This window comes from Balearica regulorum, chromosome 4, assembly GCF_011004875.1.
Source record: "Balearica regulorum gibbericeps isolate bBalReg1 chromosome 4, bBalReg1.pri, whole genome shotgun sequence".
NCBI lineage: Eukaryota > Metazoa > Chordata > Aves > Gruiformes > Gruidae > Balearica > Balearica regulorum.
Genome location: NC_046187.1, coordinates 53,380,642 through 53,406,804, shown reverse-complemented (window position 1 = coordinate 53,406,804; position 26,163 = coordinate 53,380,642). Strand labels below are relative to the sequence as shown.

At 35.1% G+C, this 26,163-nt stretch overlaps 1 protein-coding gene across 10 annotated transcripts in view; it reads right to left on the bottom strand.

The window, feature by feature from the left end:
* Positions 1-26,163, bottom strand: part of FRYL (FRY like transcription coactivator) — a 173,987-nt gene that overhangs the window by 31,327 nt on the left and 116,497 nt on the right. For 7 of the 10 annotated variants that reach the window (XM_075752198.1, XM_075752199.1, XM_075752193.1 and 4 more), the window contains 21 exons: positions 25,114-25,268; positions 24,793-24,892; positions 23,659-23,827; positions 22,640-22,899; positions 21,572-21,712; positions 19,972-20,140; positions 18,583-18,667; positions 16,775-16,887; positions 14,371-14,521; positions 13,924-14,027; positions 13,119-13,304; positions 11,225-11,429; positions 10,156-10,277; positions 9,505-9,695; positions 8,717-8,811; positions 6,878-7,485; positions 6,172-6,269; positions 5,047-5,217; positions 3,904-4,044; positions 1,588-1,785; positions 212-373 (listed from right to left, as the gene is read on the bottom strand). In XM_075752198.1, coding sequence (XP_075608313.1) covers positions 212-373; positions 1,588-1,785; positions 3,904-4,044; positions 5,047-5,217; positions 6,172-6,269; positions 6,878-7,485; positions 8,717-8,811; positions 9,505-9,695; positions 10,156-10,277; positions 11,225-11,429; positions 13,119-13,304; positions 13,924-14,027; positions 14,371-14,521; positions 16,775-16,887; positions 18,583-18,667; positions 19,972-20,140; positions 21,572-21,712; positions 22,640-22,899; positions 23,659-23,827; positions 24,793-24,892; positions 25,114-25,268 — 3,624 coding nt within the window. The remainder of the gene's footprint in view (positions 1-211; positions 374-1,587; positions 1,786-3,903; positions 4,045-5,046; positions 5,218-6,171; positions 6,270-6,877; positions 7,486-8,716; positions 8,812-9,504; positions 9,696-10,155; positions 10,278-11,224; positions 11,430-13,118; positions 13,305-13,923; positions 14,028-14,370; positions 14,522-16,774; positions 16,888-18,582; positions 18,668-19,971; positions 20,141-21,571; positions 21,713-22,639; positions 22,900-23,658; positions 23,828-24,792; positions 24,893-25,113; positions 25,269-26,163) is intronic. The other 3 variants (XM_075752194.1, XM_075752197.1, XM_075752192.1) reach the window with 1 other exon arrangement.

Sequence of the window (26,163 nt, the reverse complement as noted above, 5' to 3'; positions counted from 1 at the left end):
TTAACTAGTCATCTCGCATACTGACATCATCTAAAAAGAACCTTACCACTTTTTCTTTTCACCAGTATTAGCTTTTAATTTATACTACATTAATTTACTGTTTTGCTAAGACACAATACAGACTTCAAATTATACTTCAACAAATTTTTTTTATATACGTTCATAAACACTGCCTATAATATTTGTATAATGTGTTTGACACACAATGTACCTGAGATAGCTGTGGTCTCTTCCAGCTGACAGGAACTAATGCATTTGAATTGGAGCCTGATGAAGTTGAAGAAGTGCTCCGGGTGACAGCAATGACTTTTGGCTTCCCATTTCTACCAGCTGCGCTGTGTTGATCACTGTACTTATTCCCAATAATTGGTGTCTATCAAAGACAACAAATACTTTCTTAAAATTCAAATCCATATTAGTAAAGACTACACATTTGATTTCAGAATTTAGTATTACATAAAATGTAGGTGGGTTTTGTCTGTTTGATTGTTTCTAAGCATTCTAAGAAGCCCATGTCTAATCCACTGAGCATCGGTACACTGGCAAATACAAAGCTGAATACTTCTACCCTATGCAGCAGGCTGCCATTCTGTGGTGTTTTTAATTATGCTGAAAATCAAGTTATATTTTTTAAATACACTTTAAAAACAGCTGTGTTCTAAGTTTAAAAGGTGCAAAGCTTCTCTACAGAATCATTCACAGACAAGAACAAATTGTTTTCACAGACCAGCAACTGCACTAATGCACACACACTTCTGAAAACCAAAGATCAAATTCAGCCCTTTGACAGTAAATGCTGCTCCAGTGAACTCTGTGGGAATTCATCTTGTCTCTCAATTACCTGCATGCACTGAAACTTTCAGTAAGGAATTAACTTACCAATTTAAATAATGTTCCCAAGATACCCATATCTCAAATCATTATCTAGGGTCAGCTTCAACTAGGAGCCCTTACTTTTGATTACTTCTAAAGTTTCTACAATTTTCACATCCCTATATAACACTGTAGTCATTTGGTTATGCTCTCCTTTTCAGACATAGAATGAGTATCAGATATATTAATATATCATTTTCAGTCCTAATGAACCTTAAATGGGGAGCAGAAGTGTTGCTTTTAACTGCAGGAGGTTTTTCTCCAGTTGCGTCCATCTCACACTGATGTTCCTATATTCTGTATCCTACTCCTCTAAATTTTCTCCCCTTTCCAGATACAGGGTTTTAATCCTCTCAGCCCTTGAATGCACAACCCTTCATTTGAAGAAAGCCTGGAATGTTCAGCTGCAAGCAGCAGCCGGGTGCATTAGCCTGCTCTCTGACACAGCTGAAATACCCTTGAGAATAGTCCTATTGACGTCTAGTAATTAATTCTCCAGACATTCAAAGGGGGAAAAAGGCAAAAACACAGCATAAAAGAATTCAGCATTTATCTTTCAGTAGGACTCTAATTACATATATGTAAAACTTCAACATCTGCCATTCTTGAAAATGATACTTATTTTAAAATAAACAAAGGTAGAAGGCTAACAGAAAACAAATCTGTTTGGAACAGAAAGTCATTATTGCATTATAATTTAAATATAAAAATTACCTCTGATATATCAAAATGAAAATCTAAGGTCTTCCCAGGTAGCTCCTTGGAGACATTATTAAAAATTTTCGTGAAAGAGATTTCAGGAGAACCTATGTCACCTCCATAAGACTTTGGAATATCATTAGGTACAACAAGGCTTGCTGAACGAGACACCACCAGTTTCAAAATATTAAGGGCTTCCTTCCAATATGGGCTCTAAAGAGAACATACACAAACCACAAAAAAATCATTTCAAACAAGACAGCCATTGTTAATGTACAGTAGGATTTTTGTGTCAATTCATTGTGAGATTCACAAACGCAAAAGCTCTAATCTTCTACACGTGGCTGCAAGGGGCTAGCACAGGTGGACAGCTGAGGACCCTGAAGTGCCGGGAAGGCAGCGGCAAGGTATCAGGTCATCCCACAGTGCATGGTCAGGTCCAGCCAGGCAGGTTCACTAGCTCCAGGTCACAGTGCCAACTGCACCAGACCCTGTTCCATGTCCCTTGCTCCCTGTATTTACACTATGGGCTTTACCATTCTCTGAAGTATCTGCATGCCCCAGAAGATAAAAATTGATGACATTTAAATGCAAAACAACTTCCGCCTCCTGGCACCTTTAATTATTTTACACTTATGGATAGAGTAAACCAAATTTGAAACAGACAAAAATATTTTGTACTTTATGTTTCCTCATGCACTTTGAAGATCTTAAAAAAAAAAAAAAAGGCAAAAACATTCACCAGGTTTTTATATAGTATCAAACCAATGGAGTACTTAAAAAAGCCAGGGCAAAAGTATGAGAAGGTAAGAGGCAGAGCCCGAGTTAAGTGCACTCTCCTTAAAAAGACGATTTATGTTATATAAATAATTCAGTAGTTTCAACTACAGAGATTGTGGAGTGAATCACAGAAAAGACACCAAAAACAGCACTTTGGGAGGGTTAAGACTTACACTTCTGAAAGTGTTAGAATTCTACCTGAGACTTAAATCTTCCAGTTTCTGAAATCAGCAGGATGTCTGCTTTTATTTTTTTTTTAATTAGGATGCCATGTTTGTGAAAATTTTTTTATTGCATTAAAAAAATAAACACCACTTTCAAGGTTCTAAAGGAGTATATGCCTCTTTGTAGGTAATGAGAGTCTTCAACAATCTCCTGAATTTCTGTGCATAGTAAACATACAAAAAGTAGTCTCAAACTTGAATCATCGTGTAGCAACTTAAATTTATTAGGATGCATTGTGATTGCAGAGGACTAAAAAAAAAAAAATCAGCTTAGTAGCACCCCATTTAAACAAGACGTTAATTTATGATCTTTTCTTTTGTTATTTAGAGTAACAATTTTTATCGTATCAAAAATACATAGGCTACTCTGGAACATTTTTTTGCTAGTACCTTTATTTTGATAGCTAACATCTTCTAATTAAGATTGCATTCCATGGTAGTGTGGGCTTGCATATAAAGCTCAGAGAAGGGTTAGAGGAAACGCAAGCAGCCGTCAGGCCATGAAAACTATAGTTATGCTAATCATTCCATTTTGCTTAATGCACTCTGACAGGAGCACAATATCTAAAGTACATATCCATCAATAACAAAGCATCCAGGGACCACTACTTTTCCTCGTTAATTATGATTAAACCATTTGACTGAAATACATTTGGCAATAATGGAATTCAGGAAAAAAGAAAGGGGAGGGGGGAAGAGAGAGAATGTTGTGCACTGAAAGGGTTTTATGCTCCAGGCATTTTTATAAAATCTTTCAGCAAGATGCTAGACCTTCTTCCGTGAAATAGATTTTCAGTAAATTGTGTTCCAAGTACAAAGGATCAAATTACCTAGGGCAAAACACTGTTGTTTGTCTTTTGGGGACATTCTTAATAAAAAATGCACTCAAATTCGTTAAAGATGCACCTTCATGTTCCTCACAGGTATATTAACAAAAGTGATTTAGATACACATTTAACTGTAAAACTTCCTTTTGAAAACACATATACTTAAATAAAACATTTTTGCAGTATTCAACAGTAAACATTTCCTTATATTTTAATAGTTGAAGGATCATTTCCTCTAACTACGTATGTAGAGTTGCCTATATCTGCAAATAGATGCACATTCACCCAGGCAACTTGTTCCACAAGGTGTAAATCAAACCAAATACATAAGCATATAGTAAATTAAGTACATAGGACAAAAAATAAAATGCTATGGAATCTGACTTCAAACAACTATTTTTATATCTGAAATAAATTAATTACCCCAAAAATTCAAACGTAATTTCACTACCACTTTGATAATAAGCAGAAAGACTTCTATAGTTTTTCAGAGTACCTACCTGAACATATTTACCAATAACTTTTATGATTTCCAAATTAAACTGCTTCACTGGTGCTGTGGATAGGTCAATATGACTCAGAAGACTGTAAATGATCTGCAGTAAGGACTGTTGCATACTGGATAACCCTTTCTCTAATAGCTAAAAAAGAAGTTTTTTTAAAATACAGAATTTAAACAAGACCTTTAATGGTAACAAAATAAACATTAAAATACAGCTAACTTCCATACATATTTATTTTCCCCTTCAAGAAGCTTAAGTGTACTGCTTCATGTTTTTCAACACTTTGTTTAAGCATTAAAAAAAAAGTAATGCAATAGAACAATGTTCTCTGTCTTAATTAATTTTTGCCCTGAATTTTGACATATTTGTTAGCACAGATCTAAAGTACCTAATAAAACACTTCTCACTAAAGAGAAGTGATCATACAAATTCAAAATCACAAAGCTGTATGAAAAATAATTACATCTAGGCGTTAAAGACTAGTAAACACAATCTCACAAACAAAATAAGTACACAAAGTCATTCAGGAGAATGTACAAGTATTTTAAAAATGCCTTAATCAGTCTGAAGTGATATACTTCGAAGACAAGCTCTACGAGCTTTTCACACAAGGTACTCCTTTAAAAGGTAGTAAGTTTCCTGTATGAATGGTTAGCAGAATCATATACTGAATTCTATAATTTAAATGATCTTTGATTATATACTATGCAATTCTTCCAACTGAAATTTCAAATTATTTTTTTAAGTTGTGATAAGGACATCCTTAAACATCTACACAGCTAAAAAAAGAACTCTTTAAAATTTGCACTAAGTATATTTTGCTAAAGCAAAGACAGCATGCGCATTTTGTCCATGTAGTACAGAATATAAATACCTACTACAAAACACTACTATCATAAAAAGGGATCTTTTGTTAGAAGGATTATCATTTCAATGTACATTTAAATTGTTGCACTCCAAAATGGCAGTAGTCATCCCTTTTCTATATCCTAGAACATTATAATATTACTCCCCTGTTACAGAAGATGTGGTTTTTTTCCTCCAATATTCAGAATAACGAAAATTAAGGAATTTGCAATGAGTAAAGGTAATGTTGATCACAGATTATCAACATGAGATATGCTTTTATTAAAAATTTACCTCTGCGAGATAAGTTACGAGGTTAAACGTGGCATCTGAGAAAGAGTCATGCAAGTATCTACACACTACATTAATCCAGTTAGAACAGTCTCTGGAATAACTGTGTGTACTGTATAAACTCATCATATGAGCCAGATTGGCAAGAGTTGGTGACTTCTCCTCTGCACAAACCTGAAAAGCAAAAAGCATATTTAAATATATTAGAAATGACACATTTTTAACCTAAGCATTCACAAATCGCGATGCACTTCTCCCAGATTTCACTCTCTTCTCTAACAACCGAAACTGAACTAATGCCACAGGCAACACCTACAGTTTATGTTAAATTTTGGTACTGTGGCATCCACACTCCAAGCTGTTCTACTACTTTTACCAGACTTTCCTCAACTAGCGTCCCTAGCTAGCAGTGCAAGTATTTAAGAGACAGCACTAATTTCTGGATTTGCATCAGGCATGTACTCCTTTGAGATGGCCACAGAGTTAAGGGATTTTTGTATCTCAGTTTGGGAACGCAGAGGGCTATGACTGCATCTCCTAAGACAGCCAGCACTTTCTTATTCCCCTTTCCACATTCTTCCTTAAAATGCAAACTGGCAGGCCAGCATACCATCAGCCTGGCTGGAGATTGTTGGTGTGTACCGTGTACTGCTTTAACAGACACTACAGTTCAGAAATATTCCAACGTTAATCGCTGTGTACAAGAAAGAACATACTACCTTTTCTCTGTCTACCAGCCTGAAAGGTAAGGATCACTTCCATCTCACAAGTAAATTAGGAAGTGTGCTTAAAATTTGATTAAGTTTACTTTTAAATATACAAACTGAAAAATCAGACAAGTAAGAAAGTAATTGATATCATTAATAATTGTTCTTTACATCTAAATTTTATAGTATAAGCTAAATGTGTTTTTTCATTGACAAAGGAAAACTCAGAGGTTGATATGAGGTCCAACTATATAAATTAGGACAGGATCACATCTTTAAAATATGATCTTATATAGTTATTTCTATAGATATTACTATTAGAATCACCTAAAAGAATTACATAAGGGAGCAGAAAAATACAGAAGTATTTAAAATGCTGGTATAAACTCCTGGATAATTCTCCAAGCATGATTTTACATACCTTTGCTATCCTGTCAGCTGTTTCTTTACAAAATTGAGTTGGGTTATCAAAATGTTGGATCAGATGAGGAAGTAGGCACAAGATGTTTAGGGGAAATCCTAAACACATACATAAACACAGTTATATGAGCCCTAAAGATTTTTAATATGACTTAAATTAATGTGGAGTTACCTGATATTTAAGAACCCTTAGAGCATGATACAGATACATTCACACAGGTTTATAAATTATATATAAGCATACGTGTACCCAAGTGTGTATGTATGTAGAATGTATATAAATGTGTCTGTGCATAGGTATAAATATGCATAAGATGAAAAAAACATCATCACTAGACCAATTAAGCAAAACTACCATGAAACTGGATAGCTTTAGGCAGTAGTCAAATTGTTCCTAAAAATGTGTAAATATTTGAAATAGTACTAATTGAGCTAGTTAGCACATGATCATGAAAAATAATACATGTGCTCTTAAAACTCACTTGTAAGCAAGTTTAAAGTAACTTAATAGTAAATACATAAAGTTTACATGCAGTATCATAGTCTGTAACGCATTCCCACTATCTAGCACTGTAATATCAACTGCAAAAAGCATTTAACTGAAGGATTTTTCTGTAAGGCAAACATATAATTACTACTGATTTTGAATACACTTCATTTCACCAAAAAAAATGTATTTTTATTACGTATACATTTACTAAAGATACCTGCTAACTGAGAAGGATCCACCAAAGCATGCCTAGAAATTGTGATGAGTTTACTGAGGAGATGAACTGTCATTTCTTGTGTAGATGCTGAAGTAAAGCCTTTCAGGAAAAGCTGCTGCAGGCCTGGAAAGTTATTCCATTTCAGTTTATTCTGCACCTTTTCTATCTTTTCCCGACTCTCTGATTTATCGAGAGGCAAGTGAATAAGAAGCTTGTTGAGTAGCTTGAGAGCCAAAAGGTATTCGTACTCATAATCTGACTCTAGCAATGAAGCTGCAATCCAAAATATGGTGGCCATCAAGTTGACAGGGTCAGTAGTGGGCTGCACATCATACATCCCCCCCTCTCTCAGGGAGGAAAGGCTTCTAGTCCTTGCCAAACTTCCACCATGATTTATCCTTCCATCCATTATATCCAGTGTGTTGCTTCGTCGGCGATCACCTCTCCGCTCACTGATTAAATTCAGTCTCAAAGAATTACTCCTAGTATTGCTGTAGTATCCCAAACAACTGCCACTATTAATGGGACTTGTGCTTAGATTTATCTGTCCAGTGCTTTTCCTATTAGCTGCATACTTGTTTCCCATTACAGAATCATGGTATGAGGTTCTAGAATAAAAATCAATATTACATATTATTTCATGCAAAATACTTTAATAATATACAGTTTAGAAAAAGGGAAGAGAGGAAAAAGATTTGACACTCATCACATATATACACACACAGTGAATACTCCGCTTCATCACCAGAAGATTATTATAATATGTGAAAACTGAAAATTTATATATAATTATTAAAATATCCTATGTCCAGTATAAGGACAAGACTGCAATATCCTGTTATCTGTGCTACCAAATCTATTTGTTACAATCCCAGAATAGCAAAATAATTACATAACAATTCAGTAAAATTAACCTATAGCATGTAAAAGATTATGTGGAAATGAAGATCTAGCATTCCAACTTACTTATAGGTGTGACAGAGAAATGAATGAGTTAATAAATTTATTTATTTATTACCTTATATTTGTCAGAAGCATCTGACCTAGAAAAATCAACACCTCCCAGTTCTGATACTGAGAAACTGAAGATATTCCTAGAAATCACAACATTTTCAAAACCTTGCCACAAAGTCAGTCAGAGATGTCTGTACATTTAAAGATGATTTTTTTCCCCAGTTTGATAAAAAGTCATTGAGCTAACCACTCAGACTGTAATGAGACACACAAATGACTCAGACTGTTCAATTACACTTGTGTCACATATGGACAACAAATATGTGGCCTAAGACAGACTAGCATTTGCTGTAACTGAAGAAATTCCTTCTGCATTAACATTGAATAAAAATATTTCTTGCAGTCCAGGACTTTAAATTATCTTAAATTATCTTTTAAAGACTGGTGTCACTACCTTCATTATACCTATGGGGAAAAAATAAGACTCCCAAAAAATTACACTATTAATCAAAGTCACTAGGGACTGAGTAAAAAAAAAAGTTCTAAATGTACTCTGTGCATTTATTTCTGAGAAGTTTCAGAAGAACTGACATTTCAGAATTGAGTCATAATAAACACCTTGAACACTTTCTTTTTTTTTTTAAATTGGACCCAAGCAGTTAAATTTGGAAGGGTAAAAGAGATCCTTTTCAGAAAATCTAGATTCTTACAAGTTTTGCTTGAGGCAGAATGATTAAAAAGTACAAGAGCAAGTAATTTTGCTACTAGGATATGACTATTCTGCAAAGACAACATGAAATTATTTCATTACTTTTGTAATACAGATCTTTAATAATTCAAATGTATAAAAATGTGTAATGTAGCTTGACTAATTAAAGAACTTACTGAGAAAGGGCAGAAAGCAGATCATAATGCTTCATGGTTTCAGCCAATGTATCAATAGCAGACTCTAAGGTCAGAAGCAGTTCTATGACAAAACCCTGGGGAAAGCCACAGGTCATTATAAGTTATGCAATAGGGACTAGGAAGATCACAGAAAATCTGTTGAGTAGTGATATAAAATCAGTATCAGTAACTAAATTATTATTTCATGCTTCAATTAGAACACAATGCTGATAAGATGGCTCAAATTACCAGTATAGATTCAAGACAGGAAAAAACTATTTCTAAATACTCACAAAATTCATTCTGGTTTGCATTATTTTTATGCATGCATGTAAGGATGAAGTCATTTAGACTCTCATTTTACAATATTAAAAATTAGATCCACTTCTTTAGATGTACAATGAAGCTAAGTTGTATGGTTGTTAACACTTTATCAGGTTAAGCTCTTAATGAAAGAAAACCTGAATTAATTTTATATGGCTGATCTCAGGATTCACTAGCTATGAAAGAGAAGGTGATTTCAGGAAACAAATGTATCAAACTTTCTGAAAGTTTCTATTGCTGTAGAAGAGAATGTGCACAGCTCAACTTTTAATAATTTCATTAGGTGAAAATTCAGGAAGTGTCATGATTAAAACAGTTCTGATACTTGAAATATCTTTATTTAAAAATAAAAAGCAACTGAATCAAAAAGGCCTTTAAATTTTACTGTCATTAAAATAATAATCTAAGTATGTCATTTAGGCAAACTTAGCTTTCTAATAAAGTGGGGGGAAAAATTCAAATACCTGAGCTTCTTCCCCTGCATCTCCAACAGTTTCTACAAGTCTGGAGAGAACATCAGAAAGTGTAGATGCAGTAAGAGGCTGCTTCAGAGCCCTGAAAATCTGAAAGGACCTCCCAGCATAATGTCGAGAGGAGCACGAAAGCGCAGTTTGCAAAGCAACTTCACTGAGACGGTGTTCCAATTGAAATCCTCCTATAAAAGCAAATAAATACTCAAGCAACTTTATAAAAAAACAAACCCACTTGAATTTAATAAAGAGTAAATTGCTGAAGTCATTCCTTACTTTAAAATACTATCCTCTTTTACATTTTTCTCAAGGAATATTATTCTCAAAAATCTTTCCCGGCTTATGAACTTGTTTTCTATAATACTTAACACTGGAAAGACTTGTTGAGAATAAAACATTTATGATTCAAATAGCGTCCACAGTAAATTAATATTCTCATTCCTAAAAGATTACATTTAAATCTGTTATAATAGAAACATGAACTGAAGTGTGCAATGCACAAGAAAAATCTATTATTTAGAAGCAGTAAGCAATCACCTAGAATGAGTTTTATAGATTATCTGTAAACTTACAGGCACTTACAAAAGCTCATTTAGCTTGCAGACTTGAACACTGTATCAACACATCGATTGTTTTCTAACATACCTGAGCTAGACTGTTTAAATATAGATACCACATGCTTTAAAAACACAGTTAACTGTTCAGCACTTTTTATATTAGGGTTCTTGGCCGAAACATCTTCATGATTCCAAAGTGGCCCTCTTTTCCTAAAAATATAAAAACGCAGTAAATAGAATATAAAATGTAGCCTTTGTCATTAATGTTATTTAAATGTTGTTTTAACCTGAAGGTTAACAGCAAAAGCATCTACTACCTACCACATAAAAGAAACCATTTAGAACTGCAGGCACGAATTGGAAAGAAGTTTGTCAACTGTCCAATATTGTACAAAATATACAAGAAGTTAAGACAAGGTGAAAAGCAATATATCAGATCCAACTGATACAACAGCCTAAGTTTAGGAAGAGATGTTCTCTGTTAGATAATATTTATCTAAAAAAAGAACCAGTACAACTAACACCATTATACACTTCCTAATGCAACCCTCCTTTCTTCCCATTTTCTTCACATCAGTACATCCCATTCTTCAAAATTTAGGCTGATGTAAAGGGTGTTTTTTTGTTGGCATAAATAATCAAAAGCTTTGAGAAACAAGTGTGATTTCAGATTTACCCACTCTTGAAAGCTTTATATAAACTATCATACCAACTGCACAAGCATTGCTTGTTTTTACAGATGTTCTTTGCTACTTATTCATGTTTTCTGAATAGCCAGCTCTCTACCATTAGGCAATCCATAAATTCCACACAAATCTTGCAGCTCCCTAATCATCTTTATGTATTCCAGCCCTAATCCTTTAGTATTGTAATCCTTTAGATGGAAAAGAGAACTGGCAAGCAAAGATAACAGACCTCTGCAGAACATGGCAAAAGACTTTAAACAGTCAGGACATGAAAGGGGGGCCAAAATACCCTCAAATTGTTGGAAAGAGAGTTGATAGGCTGTATCACATAAAACCACTTCAGGATTAAACTCTTAATCTCTTACCAGTGATAAAACAGCGACAAAATTAGACAACATCATGCTAAATAATATAAGATTTGCCGTATTTCCACAAAATACGTCTTGACAAAAAATAAAATTGAAATCTTACCTTGAGGTAATAAACTCTATCAGAGTTTTCACTTTTTCATCCTGCTCTACTGAAATGTCAACCTCATTGAGGATTGTGGTGTGCAGATGAGAAATGGCAGCACTTGTATTTCCTAAACTGATGCTAGAAGAGGTAGAACTTGAACTAAGCCCTGAGTCTGTCATTGGGGAGGGCTGGTAATCTGGTATAAAATCATGAACACCTGCTGAAATGAAAACAAGATGATTACGTGCTCTGAAGTTGACAGTTAATATTAGCTATATAAAAAGAAAAACTAGCCCTCTAAAAATCAATAATTTGGCAAAGATAATGAGAATAATTTAATTGATGCAATCAATTCAGTGAAGTCAACAACTCTGATATATAAGCAAAGTCTTTGCATGATGGGACCCTTAATTAGGAACTGCTAGGTCTCTCTAAAACCACTGCATTGCTTGGTTTTGTATTGGTAATATAACAGCTCATCAGTTTGAGGCATTTCATCTTAAGTTGAGATATAAACTACTTCTTAATAATGTGCAGATAATTTTCTTTTGTTAAAACTCAGTCCCAGTATAACTGACAGCACTTTAAATCAGTGAACACTATGTATTAACTAGTGAATCAACCCTAAGCAGGTCCCCTCTGGCTGCACAAAGTTTCTCCGAAGTTAGTTTAATCTCGCTGCTGCAAGATTTTCTCTCTATGTAAAGAATCATACAATACAACTACAGGAATACCTCACGTTACACCTATATCTCTCTACCTATGAGGTGCTGGGGAAAGTGAACTGGCAAGAAAAAGTGGATTGTGAATCTTTGATCCTAACAATTGTACATAAGCTTCAGACACACTGACATCCACCATAAATTTTCACTCAACAGAGCCACAGGGTTTGGACTAGAGTATTAGTGGTTCAAATAAAATTTAACATCAGGTTGTCTGACCTTGTGCTAGGCATGTGTACCTGTAATCACCTTATCTTAATGCCCAGCTGAAAATGTTTGATGCTGATCCTGTTCTAGTTTCTATCAGACATTTTTGTTTTAATAGCAGCAAAATACTGTGTCATGTTTAGACAGTTTTACTCCAAATCGCAAAGATTAGGAATAGAATGGTTTGTATAGGTCACCATATCGGTGCATTGGTAAAGTTCTGCAAGTAGGTTTACATAAAAGAATTCCTCCACTATGCTCGCTTTACATTTCCTCATTGCCATGAAGATCAAATTCACAAAACAGATTAATATTTTTGGTTAGTGACAGAGTCACTTCTGGTGTCAACAAAATGGAATCAACAGATTGTATAGCAATATGCTGCCACCTACTGAAATAATATGAAATACTAGGTTTCAGCAACATTTCTTTAAAAACTGCAATAGGCTTACATAATCAAAATATTGCTTTCATAGAGATACATATAAACCATATAATTTCCTGTATAATTACAATATTGTAATATTAAAATGAACATTAAAAGGTAAGATCCCCAAAGGGTATTCTGATTGCCTATTGAACAATGCAATTACACCTGACAGAAGTCAGAAATTTAAAGTTGCTATACACAAGAGATGTATCTTCTTGGTTTTTATTTTCAAGTGTGTCATAAAAATTGCTGTATTACAGATCAAAACGTAGAGCTTCCTCTCTTGTTTCCACTATTATTTAATCATTCAACTGCGCTCCCAACTCTGATGACTGGGCACAAAGTGCTAATGTGAACCATCTTCATTTTGACTTAATTAAAATCTGAAGAAATTCATTTTAACCAGCTAGACAGAGCTGAAACAAAATCCATTTTAATGGCAAGGGCTCAGGGAAATATTACACATAACAGAAATTTTAATAATGCCTAGAAGAAAAGATAACTTTGCGTGTCATTTTAACAAGCAACACTTAGTAAATCTAAAGCATACCTGTGAAAGCATAATCTAAATGGGTGGTTTGTTTTACAGTGAGCACCCTGGATTCATTGAACTCTCTGTTTCTGAGTAGAACAGAAGCAACAGACTGGACATTACTGCCAGATCCCATCACTATCAGGAGATGCAAAAGCAGTCGTTTACAATGCTCATAGACTTCAGGGTGACAGTGGTCAAAACCTAACACAAAAGGAAAATGGAAAAGCTTTATTAAATTCAAAGGGCACACATCCTGGTTTCAGCTGAGGGAGAGTTCATTTTTCTTTCTAGTAGCTGGTATAGTGCTGAGGTTAAACCATGACAGCACACTCCAATTTTTAAAAAATAGTAGTATTCAAACTGGTCTGTTATACTTTACCAAACAATAGATACATAATTCACTGAAGAGATGTTTTTTCAGTGTTTCAATATAAAACCAAAAGCATACAGTTTAGCAAACATTAATATATCTTCTTGTTTCTCACACAGCAGTAAGAACTTAATCTGTGGTCTCTATGAAAATTACTACACAGAGAAACAGAAGGGAAAAATTTGAATTTTACTGTGTCTTCTAAAAGGAGAAAGAGGCAAAAGTAGCTCCAACAGAAAGGGCCTTCAAATGACTCCAAACCCCTCTATTATATTCACATTAATCAAGCTGAAAGATACTTAGTTGAATTTTTTTAAATATTGTAAATATTAACAAATTAATAGGATTTCAATGCAATGGCACACATTCATTTAAATGTGGAAAAGAACAGCTACATCAATAGCTACAACTGTTAAGTTACCAGACATACTTCTGTAAGAATTTAGTTACCTATAAAAATTGCATGAAGCAAAAGATGCAAGTATCCCCCCCATTCCACCTTGACGCTGTGGTCAACTATCAAGTCAGTCAACAGAATCACTGCTATGTTGCATCTAAAAACAAAAAAGTAATTCGTTAGAAGAATGTAACAAGAACTTTATGAAGAGCTGCAAAGAGCTTAACGTGCTACTAACCAGTATTCTTTCTTAAGTCTATAAACATCCACAAAGTTGTACTATAAGGGAAAAGATGAATGCTCAGAATGAAGACAGAAAAAACTTAGTCCTTCAAATTAAAAGGCTGAGAAATCTTCAATGGCTAGACTTGTGAATAAAACCACAGAAAACAAATCTACTGTCTTTAAATCTACTGTCTTTTAATCGGATATCTTTAAATTACTGTATTTGTGCAACACAAAACGTAGTGAATTGCCATCAGCATTGTTAAAACAATTACCTGTGAAGAGACATGCCCGGAGGAGAAGTTTCAGGCAAGTAATCCACCAACGGTGACCAGCAACCTCCAGTAGGTGGAAAAGGTAGAGGCTCTCCTTGATTGTGCTCCATCACCTTCAACCGCCAGTTTGAATACAGAGGCATTGAATCACCTAACACAATAGACAATTAAACCAGAAAAAAATTTAATCTGTTTCTGTATTACACAGTCTTCTAAAGAAGTATTTTTAAATGATTCTACAGAAGCCACGCACATAACGGTAGGACTTTGTTGAACAGGTTCATAAAAGCGATGGATGCACACAGGGAACATGGATGCACATCAGGGAAAAAAAAGGGCAACGTGGTCTAATTCCTTGAATTTCAAACCTCATGTCAGATAGGGAGTTAAGGCTGGTCCCAAGATCATACTGAACTCATTCTGAACAGCTGCATTTCATTATAGGTTAAGGAAGTACTTCTCAAGAGCACCTCTGTATAGGTCTCGCTTGCAAAAATCCACCAGTTCTGTGTGTCAGGTAATGCTGGCCTGATATATGGGGTAACTTGGAACTTGCTACTTTTACAGCAGCATAGCCCAATCCCACTGCTTGACAAAAGTCACTGCTCAGAAAAATCATTAAATTTGTTGAGAAAACACAGAAAGACATCCAAGCTTCAAAAGTGGAAGAAGCACATCAGCTATTTTGGTGTATATTGTGTTATACATCCAAAACACTTTTCTCTTTTTAAATGAGATGTCTTGGACTTCAGAATGACCAGTTAAGGCTAGAAACAAAGAAGGAGACTGCCTCAACAGTCAGTGTTTCAGTGATTCTACCAGTTGTCCTTTTGGAAGCATAGCTGCAGAAGTTTCAGAAGTTCATGCATGTATCAGCTTGTTATCACCTTCTTGACTGGAAGTGACAAACTTCTTACTGATGGAGCATGTGAATTATCATCTGCTTCAGGATACTTACTCAGCGTTGCTATCACAAACAGCAAACAAAGATGAAAACGACCACAACTATGATATTGGACATCACCCATCCAAGCAGTAATAAACACACTGGCTGCCTGGAAGTCCCACCAACCTGTTACTGACCCAAAGTTTAGCAGATCTGCATCAGCATGCCCGGCCTTTACAACAAGCTCTGTAGAAGACACTATGTTCCGCTTCCTTGAAAGAGGCACTACACACCACATATTCACACTAACCTTTAGGTCTGCACAGAATCAGACATTAAGGGGTGCATAAGGAGACCCTAAAGGACTCTGTTGCTTCAATACAGCATGGGACATACTGGGTTCCATACTGGCACGCAACACTCAAAACACAGAAATTTACATACTCTTCAGAGGAAGGTAAGGAAAAGGCAGTACTGTATCATGTGCTGTACTACACCCTAACAACTTAACTGGTAGCAAAATCAACTGTCAATAAAAAATGGAGTGAAACCTAAGAAGATAGTCTGTGGGAGCACTGTAATGATCTGGATCAGACCGAAATCTATCTGATAACCCTATGCAGGGTTAAAGTATAAAGTAATTTTAATTACTAACAGCTTGTTAGCTGAAACAAGAGTTTCCGTCAAACAAGCACTCTGACAAAGCTTACAGAACCCACTAATGTAACACATCATTTACTGTCTGACCACTGTCCTCATTTTTGCCTGATTACATGACCTGTTTAGCTTTCCCTAGTGTTGTCACAATGATTTATCTTAGGCACTGTTACAAAAGTTGCCTCAGCTAATAAGGCTCCATTAAAGAAAAGTCTCCAAAAGTATATGGAGTTTCAGGAAATATTTCTGCCTCTTTCCTTACCTCTGCACCTCAGAAAAAACAGACCACAGATCACAATAACAAACTCAAAACACATTTTCAAAACAAGCTTGAAAATTAGAGGTACACAACAAGATCCTTTTCCCCCCACTGTATTTTCCTTTGCTATGGCTTCTCAGAAAGTTTTGTACCCTGTTTTTAAACAGGCCAAGGACTGCTATCACTTAAAAGCATAATTACTTTCTTCTTTTCCATCATCTTTTTCCTCATTCATCTCCTGTTCCCCCTACCAATCTCTCTCCTTTTTCTTCTGCCTATCTATCTTTGGTGTTGGTATTGGCAAAGAAAATAGACTAAAACTGCCTCATTTGGGAAGACGGTCACAATTCATTCCAAAGGACAAGGGAAGGAAAGAAAGTGTTATTATTTTCCTTGCACATTCTATTGTAATCAAATATATGCTAGACTTCAATAGCAGTACTAAAGCCAAGGAATGCAAAAGTCCTATATTTTTTAATACATTTGTGCAAAAAAACACTGATAATGCCTGTTTCCTCATGTTCCAATCCTTCCAGCAATAGTATTAACTTGTGAAAATTTTGTTTTCTATGCACAGAAATATCTTTCAATAAAAATATTACTTTTTTCCTCTTCATATGATCCTCCAGAGCTGCTGCTGTAGCGAGATTCCAGTCTGTGGTGCTGGCGGTTTAAGTTACTGTTCAATCCACTGTAGATGTCTAGATGTACATAACTGTAGGAACAAATAAAGCAGCACTAGTAACTGACATTCTGCAACAAAAATTAATCAGGGTCTCTCAGTAAAACTGTATGTCAACAAAACTAAGTGCTATGCAAAAATATTTCATCTTACAAGGACAATGTCACAGCATCTCAGCTGAAGCAATGCTAGATAAGGGGATCCAAGGAGATCATCCACTATAAATTGTATTTCTGTTAGATGATTCTCCTTAATATTTAAGTACCTTAAAATATTTGTTACCATTATACATAAGTTGTTCTCACTCTTAACAAAATAATGAAATCCCTATTTGATCTGGCATAGACATATATGTGTGTATACACATTTTTTTATATATATGCACACATATACACACAGAGTCCAAGATTCTACCTTGCTAATCTGATAAACATAAAGAAATCAGAGAAATAAGAGTGCTAAAAGCACAATTTCCAAGCCATTTCTACATAAATTTCTAAAATTCCTCCTGCCAAGTCCAAGACGTACATGGTATATCTTATCAAAAAGTATATACCATGGGGAGGTTTTAGACAACCCTAGAGCGTATGCCAAAACTTGCAGAGACTTTCAAAACTGCCTTCATTACTTTACAAATTACTTCAGCTCCAGCCCCCATAGCAGCCAAATACTTGTCTGTGCCTTGCTAGGCTGAATTCTGAATGATGCCTCAGACTACATAGTCTTCTGTGATTTATTTTCTCTTCCTCTCAATTTAACTGAGGTATTGGGGCTGTCTCTGTCAATATATTTATTAATCTAACTATTGACATAATTAACCTAGGGAAGAAAAAAAAGTGTCCAACTGGGAAATTATATTGGAAACATAATTACTAAGGCTTTCAAAGTCGTCATCACAAAATAAACTGGTATGTGAATTTACCACACAGTAGCTACTCTACAGTAATGGCAGGTGTGCACTTTTTTCTGTGCACACTTTTTCTCATGCTAATTGTAGAATCCCTACTCCCTTTTCACTTTAAGGTTAGCTATCTCATATTTAACACACAATGAGAGCATGCCCACAGTCAGTTACTGCTGAGCTCAGTTCATACCCTGACTAAGTCCATGTCAGCTGTTTGCTCTCCACCATCCTCACAGCGGTTCCACTGCCTGGCAAATTTCCTCAAAAGATAGTTCTTAAGAATCTCAAAAATCAGGGAGGCATTCATTTTAAAGCTAGCTGGAAGGGATCTTGCCACAGATACCAAGCATCCAAATACCCTAACTGGGAGAATAAACTAGCTGTCAACACGTGGGCACTGCTGATTTCTAGTGAGCTAGGAAACCAATTTGTGAATTGGCTACATTACTAAACTAATAACATTTGCCGTTGGTGTACCTATATCCATCTGCAGTATAATTTCTCTTACATAAACATATACAATCCAGTGTTACAGCAGCTCACTTAGGCATCAATAACAATATAGCAATACAAAGCCTGACCTAGATTGGTCCCTTCAATTATTCAGCTTCCTCTACAGCTTTCTGAGTTCAAATTATGATTGAGGCTGGTACTGTTAATCCCAAATAGTATTCCAGTTCTGTTGCTTCAAACTTAAAAAAACTTACAGTCATACATTTCCTGCAGTGTAGACATACCTGGAGCCATTGATATGCAACTATTTATAGTACCTACCAGGAATTCCTACAATTCAATTAATAACTGTTCTTCGAGGAGATACTTACTTCTCTTCAATACTGTCTTTTATATGTTTACTGTCAGGGTTGCCATCTGTGGGAGCTACCATTGTATTGCTACTAGAAGTGGTACCTGTGAATTATGGACAAAGAAAAAGATTGGTGAATAAAAGAAAAGCAGTCCTAAGCACTACATTGTGACCCTTATTTACTCATCCATGCCAAGAGCCCTAACTAGGCTTACACTACAGTAATGGGCACAAATACAAACTGAGCCACAGAAATTACTTTCATATGCAAGAAAAAAATTGTTGCTTAGACTAAAAGATTCTAAGCTGCTATCATAATTTCACTAACTGGAAAAAACCAAAATAATTCACTCCAGGAATCTCTGAGTCTTCAATGTAAATTAAGTAGAAAGGCTTGTTTTTGAAGCAGAATCTAGAGCCCTATTTCTTTCTTTCCTGTATGCTATAGCTTGTAGCAATCTGTACAAAGTAGTTGAACTTTGGTATGCAGTTAATTCAAAACACAAACAGATTATGGATTAAAACCTAACAGTCTTCAGAAAAGCTTGCATCAATTTCTTTTTAAGAGAAACTTGCAAGCATCACACTGAATAGATGACCACAGTCGGAAATAGTTTTTGCACCCTCCCCACAGATTGTGCTACTCTCAATTACTCTTAAGTGCAAGAGCCCCATAATTTTTTTTCATACTTTTTAAACACTTTCATAAACAAGTGCCAATGCATCCACCTTGTGATCCAGATAATCCCTATGCGATAGGTCCGGGTTGCTCCATAGCTTTTGTGCTGCAAAGCTGTCAATGTTAAGTCCTTGCTTAGATACTCTTCCATCTGTCTTTTATGGCTCACTTTGAAAGATGCTTCACCAAAACCAGACAGCTTTTCCCCACATTTCTCAGCATGTTCTTGTATTGAAGGGTGAGGTAGACATTTTTTATAATTTTCAGTGGTGTCTTTTTTTGATGATTGATCTATTGTTAATTATTTCTAAATAAACTGTCCTAAGTAAGTTCACTTAAATCCTGTTGAATAAATTCCTATGGATGCAGCTTGTGTCTATAACAGAACTTAAAATATAATGACTTACATGGATTTAAAATTATATAGGTTTTCCCAGTTGTTTGACAGAACTGATATAGAAGTGATATAGCGAGGGTGAACACAAAGTCTAAGACATATATTAATTCAAACCTCTTCCTTATGAGCCTATTGGATGTTCTTTAATAACAACGCTCGCTACACCAAAACCTGCAGATCTTGTAAAACAAACTTCGTACCTTAATTTATTTTTAGAAACAGAACGTTGTACTTCTATTGAATATTAACAGATGAACTCCAATATTATAACTGATTGATAATAGCATGTTTATCATAAACAATAATAAAATTTTAAGTTAATAAATTCTCACCTGAAGTGACAGAAGGGATTTTGTAACTGGAAGTAATGCGGTAATATGGTGGATTATCCATATGGGTGACTCCTGAACTGACAGGATCTGTAAGCTGAAGTTCACTCACCAGCTCTTCTAGTAGTTGCATTGTTTTATCTCTACCCAAATAAACAATAACTTTCTTTACCTGCCATCAAAAAAAGTATATGTATATAAAATAGGATGCACATAAATAAAATTCTTACTGCAGTAATAGGATTAAAAAATAAAACCAAAATAAGATAATTGAATACCACAACATATTAGAATCAGTATCTACCTGCACCACAAGTGAGGATACCTGAAACTTACTCTAGTTCTAAAAACAAACAAAATTGCTTTCGCAGCTCTCAACAGCAGCAAGCATCAGAAACGTATCACAAGAGTAGGAAAGTAAGTCTTCTGACTTCAATGACAGTTATATAAGAAGCAAAAGATTTTCTTACAAAGGTTTTAGCAACATCTGAGATCAGCATTGGAGAGAAGGTATTCTGATATAATTTATTTTTCATACTTCACAATTGTGTGCTACGCTTCTTTTCCAGCAGATAGCATATTTTTCCTCATGTTATTCTGCAGTACTCTCACATATGCTTCTACAAAAAATAAACCTGGTTTTGAGGGGGCCTGTGGTAGGGTTTTTTTTGTTTAATACTTGGTCATGTGAGAATAATCACACTGTCCTGACCTGGTATGACAGGTGCTTTATTTCACTGTATTATCTGTCTGCTTTTTAGCACTATCCTAAACTATAGCATGAAAACCCCCCATGTAATTCCCAAAATGCTAGAGGCCTTTTATTCTTATCAGAGTATAAAACACCTAACTATAGCAATATTTTATTAAGCATACAGTAATTAAGGATTCTCCACTACATCTTCAGCAAAATAATCCTGGTCACTGCTAAGCTCAGCAGTTGGCTGCTAGTCAGTGATTAGAAATCAGTAAGTTTATTTTTTTTCCTCCTAACATTTTCTTGAGTCATTACTGCTCAATTATTTATTTCCATTTAATTTTTTTACTACTAGCAAAACCTGTAATAATTTTCTAATGAAAATATTGCTTATGGAACTATCTTAGTTCTTCCTAATGAACAGAGACCAACAATTGCAGTAGATTTGCATTTTATGATGGAAAGGACTTGTACAGTGTGTACTCCTAATAAAATTAATCTAAATTCAGCAAACTCTTAAGTTTCCTTTTTATGACAGAGGAAGAACAAAATGCTAAGACAGATGTAGACATTTTGTTGTCTTAAGGAAGTCTCAGCTATCTTTAAGGTGAGATATTCTTTCTGGTTTATTTCCTCTCCCAAGCCCATTCCATAAATGCCAAGTTTAACTGAAACTGATACTGAAATTTGGACACAGATGTCCAAAGTAACTCAAACAAAGAACTGAATTTGATTTGGTCATAGTATTTAGTGGTCACAGAATATGGGGTGACACTATTATGTGGTTGGAGATTTTGATACTAGAAATCCTACCTCACATTTTTTGTTTGGTCATCGTTGCTGCTAGACATACAACTAATTTTTAAAGTATCAACAGCAGTAAGGAGAAACATACCACATACTCACATAAGGCAAAAGGCTGGGTTCACTGTTTACTCCACAGATGCTGATCAAGAAGTGCAAAATTATTTTCAGATTCTTTGGCCAGCTGTCTGCCAAAGTAGTCCAGACATTTTCTATCTCTGACCAAGCCACTTCATCACCGTACTAGAAAACAAAATAAATATCTCTCATGAAAACTCCAGTAGAAAACACTGTATTTGAAAGTGATCTGTATTGACCAAGTGGGACAGGCTGCAGAAAAAGCAGACATAAATCCTGTAAAAAACTGTTGCCTTTTTAACATTCCAGAATGAAGATTTCACATACATTTTTATAAACACATTCTGGAAATAATGATTTTCATTTATAGCTATAAATATATGAAAATATATCTAAATATATTTGTACATATTATATGTTTTATTTATATATAATATATACTTTTATACATTATGTAAGTACACAAATATTTATCTATATGTGAATTTTTTTCTATTTTTATATATTTATTTACATATAAACAAAAAAGCTACCTAAATAAAAGTTAACTAAATTTAGCAGAGGCCTGTTCTCCCAGTTGCTGACAATCCTGAATAAAATTCCATGGACCACAGGCTACCAAGAGTTTTTAATTTGTAGCTTAGAACATGATCTCTGATCAGGAGGATTCAAAGATATCAAGAATTGGCAGAGGCACTGCATGTGACCAATACTTGTTCTCTGTTGGAAGTCGCTATCACAGGAAGGAGGAGGGTCTATCAGCCTCGGGCTACAAGATCTGTCCCAAAACTCCACTTTGAGATCACAGGTATACAGGTGACTTGGTATTATCCATCCAGCTAGACATCTATATTGCAAAACAACAGTTATATACTGCTACTATATATAACAATTACTGTAACATTTACATTACGTATTTCTCATAATACCTCAAAACTGTATGGTATAGTTTGGGTACACAAAAGCAACTCAACAAATATGAATGTAACTCCTGAAAGTTTGGTAACACCTTATCTCTGAACAGTATTTTCTTGCATCCTAACCTCAACAATCCACTGGAACAAAACGAAGCACTTAAGTAATTAGTTCTACCTTTGCAGTCATGTACAGCAGATTGTTCAGCACCATAGCTGTAGCCTGTGGTGATCCCCAGCCTTCTCCTCGGAGCCATCGTCTACTGTTCACCATAATTTCTCTGTCTTTCAATGAATCTTCTTCATCTTCATCTTGCCGACGAATGGTTGGCAAAGGTTTCAAGTCTACCAACTCAATATTGTTCATCCATGGCAGCAGATAATGCAGCATCACCTGCCTCCCAGCTGGGTGAGCCGTTTGGATTCTCTGACTTACTTCTGTCATTCAAAAATTAGGTACATTCATGAATTGCAAATCAATAAGGAGAATTGTTTTGGTAATAACAACAACCACCACGAGCCAGTAGACCACACTGATAAAACATAACGCTGATACAGACATATTTTTTTTTGTTTAGCTGACTAGAGCCATTTCATAATGGTAAAGTCCACAGTCTTCAGTAGAGTTAATTGAAGACACTGCTGACAAACAGTATGTTGAAGAAACTGTGTTAGTATACACAAATATACATATTCCTCTAATTGCAGGAGGGAACTGAAAACCTAGAGCATGTAAAAATGTACCAACTTTGGCAAAAAAGCACTTAAAAGTATTTTTCCTCGTATTAGTCCCAGTAGGTTTTTTTAATTGGTGTAAGAGGTTATTATTCTGCAATTGTTTAAAAATGTTATGGAATAATATTTACTACAGTAAATAACAAAACAATAGAAAGAACAGCAAAAGAATAGTTTTAACAAACAGTTGTAAATTATTTCCCTAACGTGATTTTTCATGGCTATTAGAAAGTCAGTAAAAGTATCTTTGATTAATAGTTTCCTCTTGAATATATTTCAAACACAAGTAAACAAAAATTGTCCTTCAGTAAATTTCATTTTCTCCATTCATTATGATGATGTTATCTTGTTGTCCTAATTTTAGTAAATTACATATAAATTATGTATTGAAAAATAAGAATTACATGTTTTGCACAATGCTTTTGACTCAATGAAGTTTTTTGTTTTGCTTTAAAACCATACCTGAGAAGATAGCAAGCGTTAGTTCAGGATAAGTTCTTGCTAATTCTTCTGACAGTTGATAATATGACACAGAATACAGATGTGGTAAAGGAGAAGGCTGACCCAAAACCCCATCCGTCCGCTGAACTTCCAGTTTGTGAGCATAACGGAACATCTTTGGTTCCAAGATCTACAATAATAATATTCAGAATTTGAAGCTGAGTATAGAGCTACAATGGAAATCTTTATATTAAAAAAAACAACAAACCACCTTTTAAATTAATGCATCTACTCTTATTTAATGTTTCCTATCTATGCAGACCTCCATACACCTAGAGTATTCACCAACACTGTGGTAATTTCACAGAAGACTAGCTAAGACTCTCTCCACTTGAGTTTCCAAGCAATAAATTCCAGAAATCTTTCACAAAACACCACATTAAATATAAATTTCTCTGTAACAAACCTTAAAATACTGTTGAACACTTGTATTTCCAAACAATATAAATTTCTGCTCATCTGTGAGACATGGATAAGAGCAATGTACTCTTTGACGTAGCAGAGATGCAGCAGGAAGCTAAAGCAGTTTGATACTTTAAAAGTCAGTTTGGGCAGTGGTGTTCGCTTGAGAAGAAAGATGGGGCTGAAAGGGAGGGTGGTGTGAGTTTTTAAACGCTAATGCTGCCTGTAAGATTAAGCTTATCCCTGAATGACCTTGGAAAGGAAGATACAAAAGCAAATTAAATGGCTAACAAAATTTTCACTATCATCTCTCCACAGAGATGGATGAATAAATGTTTGGTATTAATGCAAAAATCAGAAAACTGACTGCTACCCCAGCAGACAGAGTAAAGGGACAGGAAGCAATATGCTGCAATTCTGAACAATCTTCATTTAGGTTTTGTCTCTTGAAAAAGCAGATATTATGAAAATACAAATCTTGAGTGCTTAGTTCATGAAAACAGACACACTTCGGCCAAAGTTTATTTGTGTCAGGTAAGGATCTGGCCTATGTACTAAAATAAGAGAAGAAAAAAGTATATATACATTGTATTTCATTACTGAAGGAACAACCAAATAAGAGATTTTTTTTTTAAACGCACAGGGACAATTCTTAAAGAATAAAAAAAAATTAATCAAAGTTAGCTTACAAACCTGTAATAGTTGCATAGCAACTTCATAGATAGCCCTAGTAGAATCAGCTGCTTTAAACAGTATCAGATTCAGGAGGGTCACTGTGTCACACTGGTAATCCCTAGGGAAAAATTGCAAGTGTGAAATGAGTAAAATTTGAGTTTATTAAAGTTTAATTTACAGGGGATATGACATGGGATAACATAACATTTTGAAAAGTTTCTCTAGTAACACAGACACACAAAGAAGGGTGATCTTTTCTCTTTGGGGGAGGAAAAAAAAACCCCAGTTCTACATGAAAACTCACTTTGAAAATTAAAGTTTTCAAAAATGCCGTCATACCTGTTTTGGAACACGCTGGCTATGGCTTTAAAACAGCCAGCTGCTACCCGCTTGGAACCTGTGTAACACCGGTCTACGGCCCAGTACATGAGGTTACTCTGGTCAGGGTTGAGTTCCAAGAGCAGCATGACTGCCTCACAGCCTAGCTGGTGAACCTGTATTCCAGAAAAGAACCAATACATGTTTACAAATATAGAAAAAAAGACCAACTTACAAAAATGGCATAAAATAGGGAAATATTTAATTAAAACAAACAAAATCCCCAAAAACCAAACCTGCAACACACAAAATTTGTTCCATCTAAAACCAATGAGACCACATCTACAAATAACAACACGTAATTCTATCAAACTGTTTAATGTTCAACTAGCACACACAGTCATAAATTATTGAAGAAAATAACTAGATAACTCTAGTGACTTTTCCCCCCCTCAGTTCCAAGGCTACCTTGAGCTATTTACTCTTTTTTACTTGTCTTACTACAAGCTGAACACTGACCTGAAAACGTCAGATACAGAAAAGCACTTAAACATGCAGGAATTTACGAGGGATAGATCTATGTGAAGACTTGCATGTTCTCTTGCATCAAAATAGCCCACTGGAGCTCTATTTTTATGTAGTCATACTATTAGTGCAATGGAGAGACTTATCTTTCAAATCTAAAGCTCACCTTGCCGTTTAGATGTAAAGCTCAGTCTTTGTAACTCCACAGAACACTCAATGGGCTCTACAGTCTCATGGAGTTCATGTTCAAAATCTCATCTCCTTTAAACTTTTAAAAGATTTGCTTATAACTACAACTTAACCTAGCTGATTAGTTTATAAGCAATACACTGTGTTTCACTCCTTGCCCTTTTCCATTCTGTTTTGTCTGTTCTTAGACTGTGATTAGGGACTGCCTTCCTCAACAGGGTGAATACACATATTAAGGACAGTGCAAAAACACGCACTACTCCAAAAGCTTTGAGCTTAAGCCACTCTAACGCATTTAGGCCAATCTGACTGCAAAACCCATTAAAGCATATGTTGAAGGGACTGACAGTTGCAAAC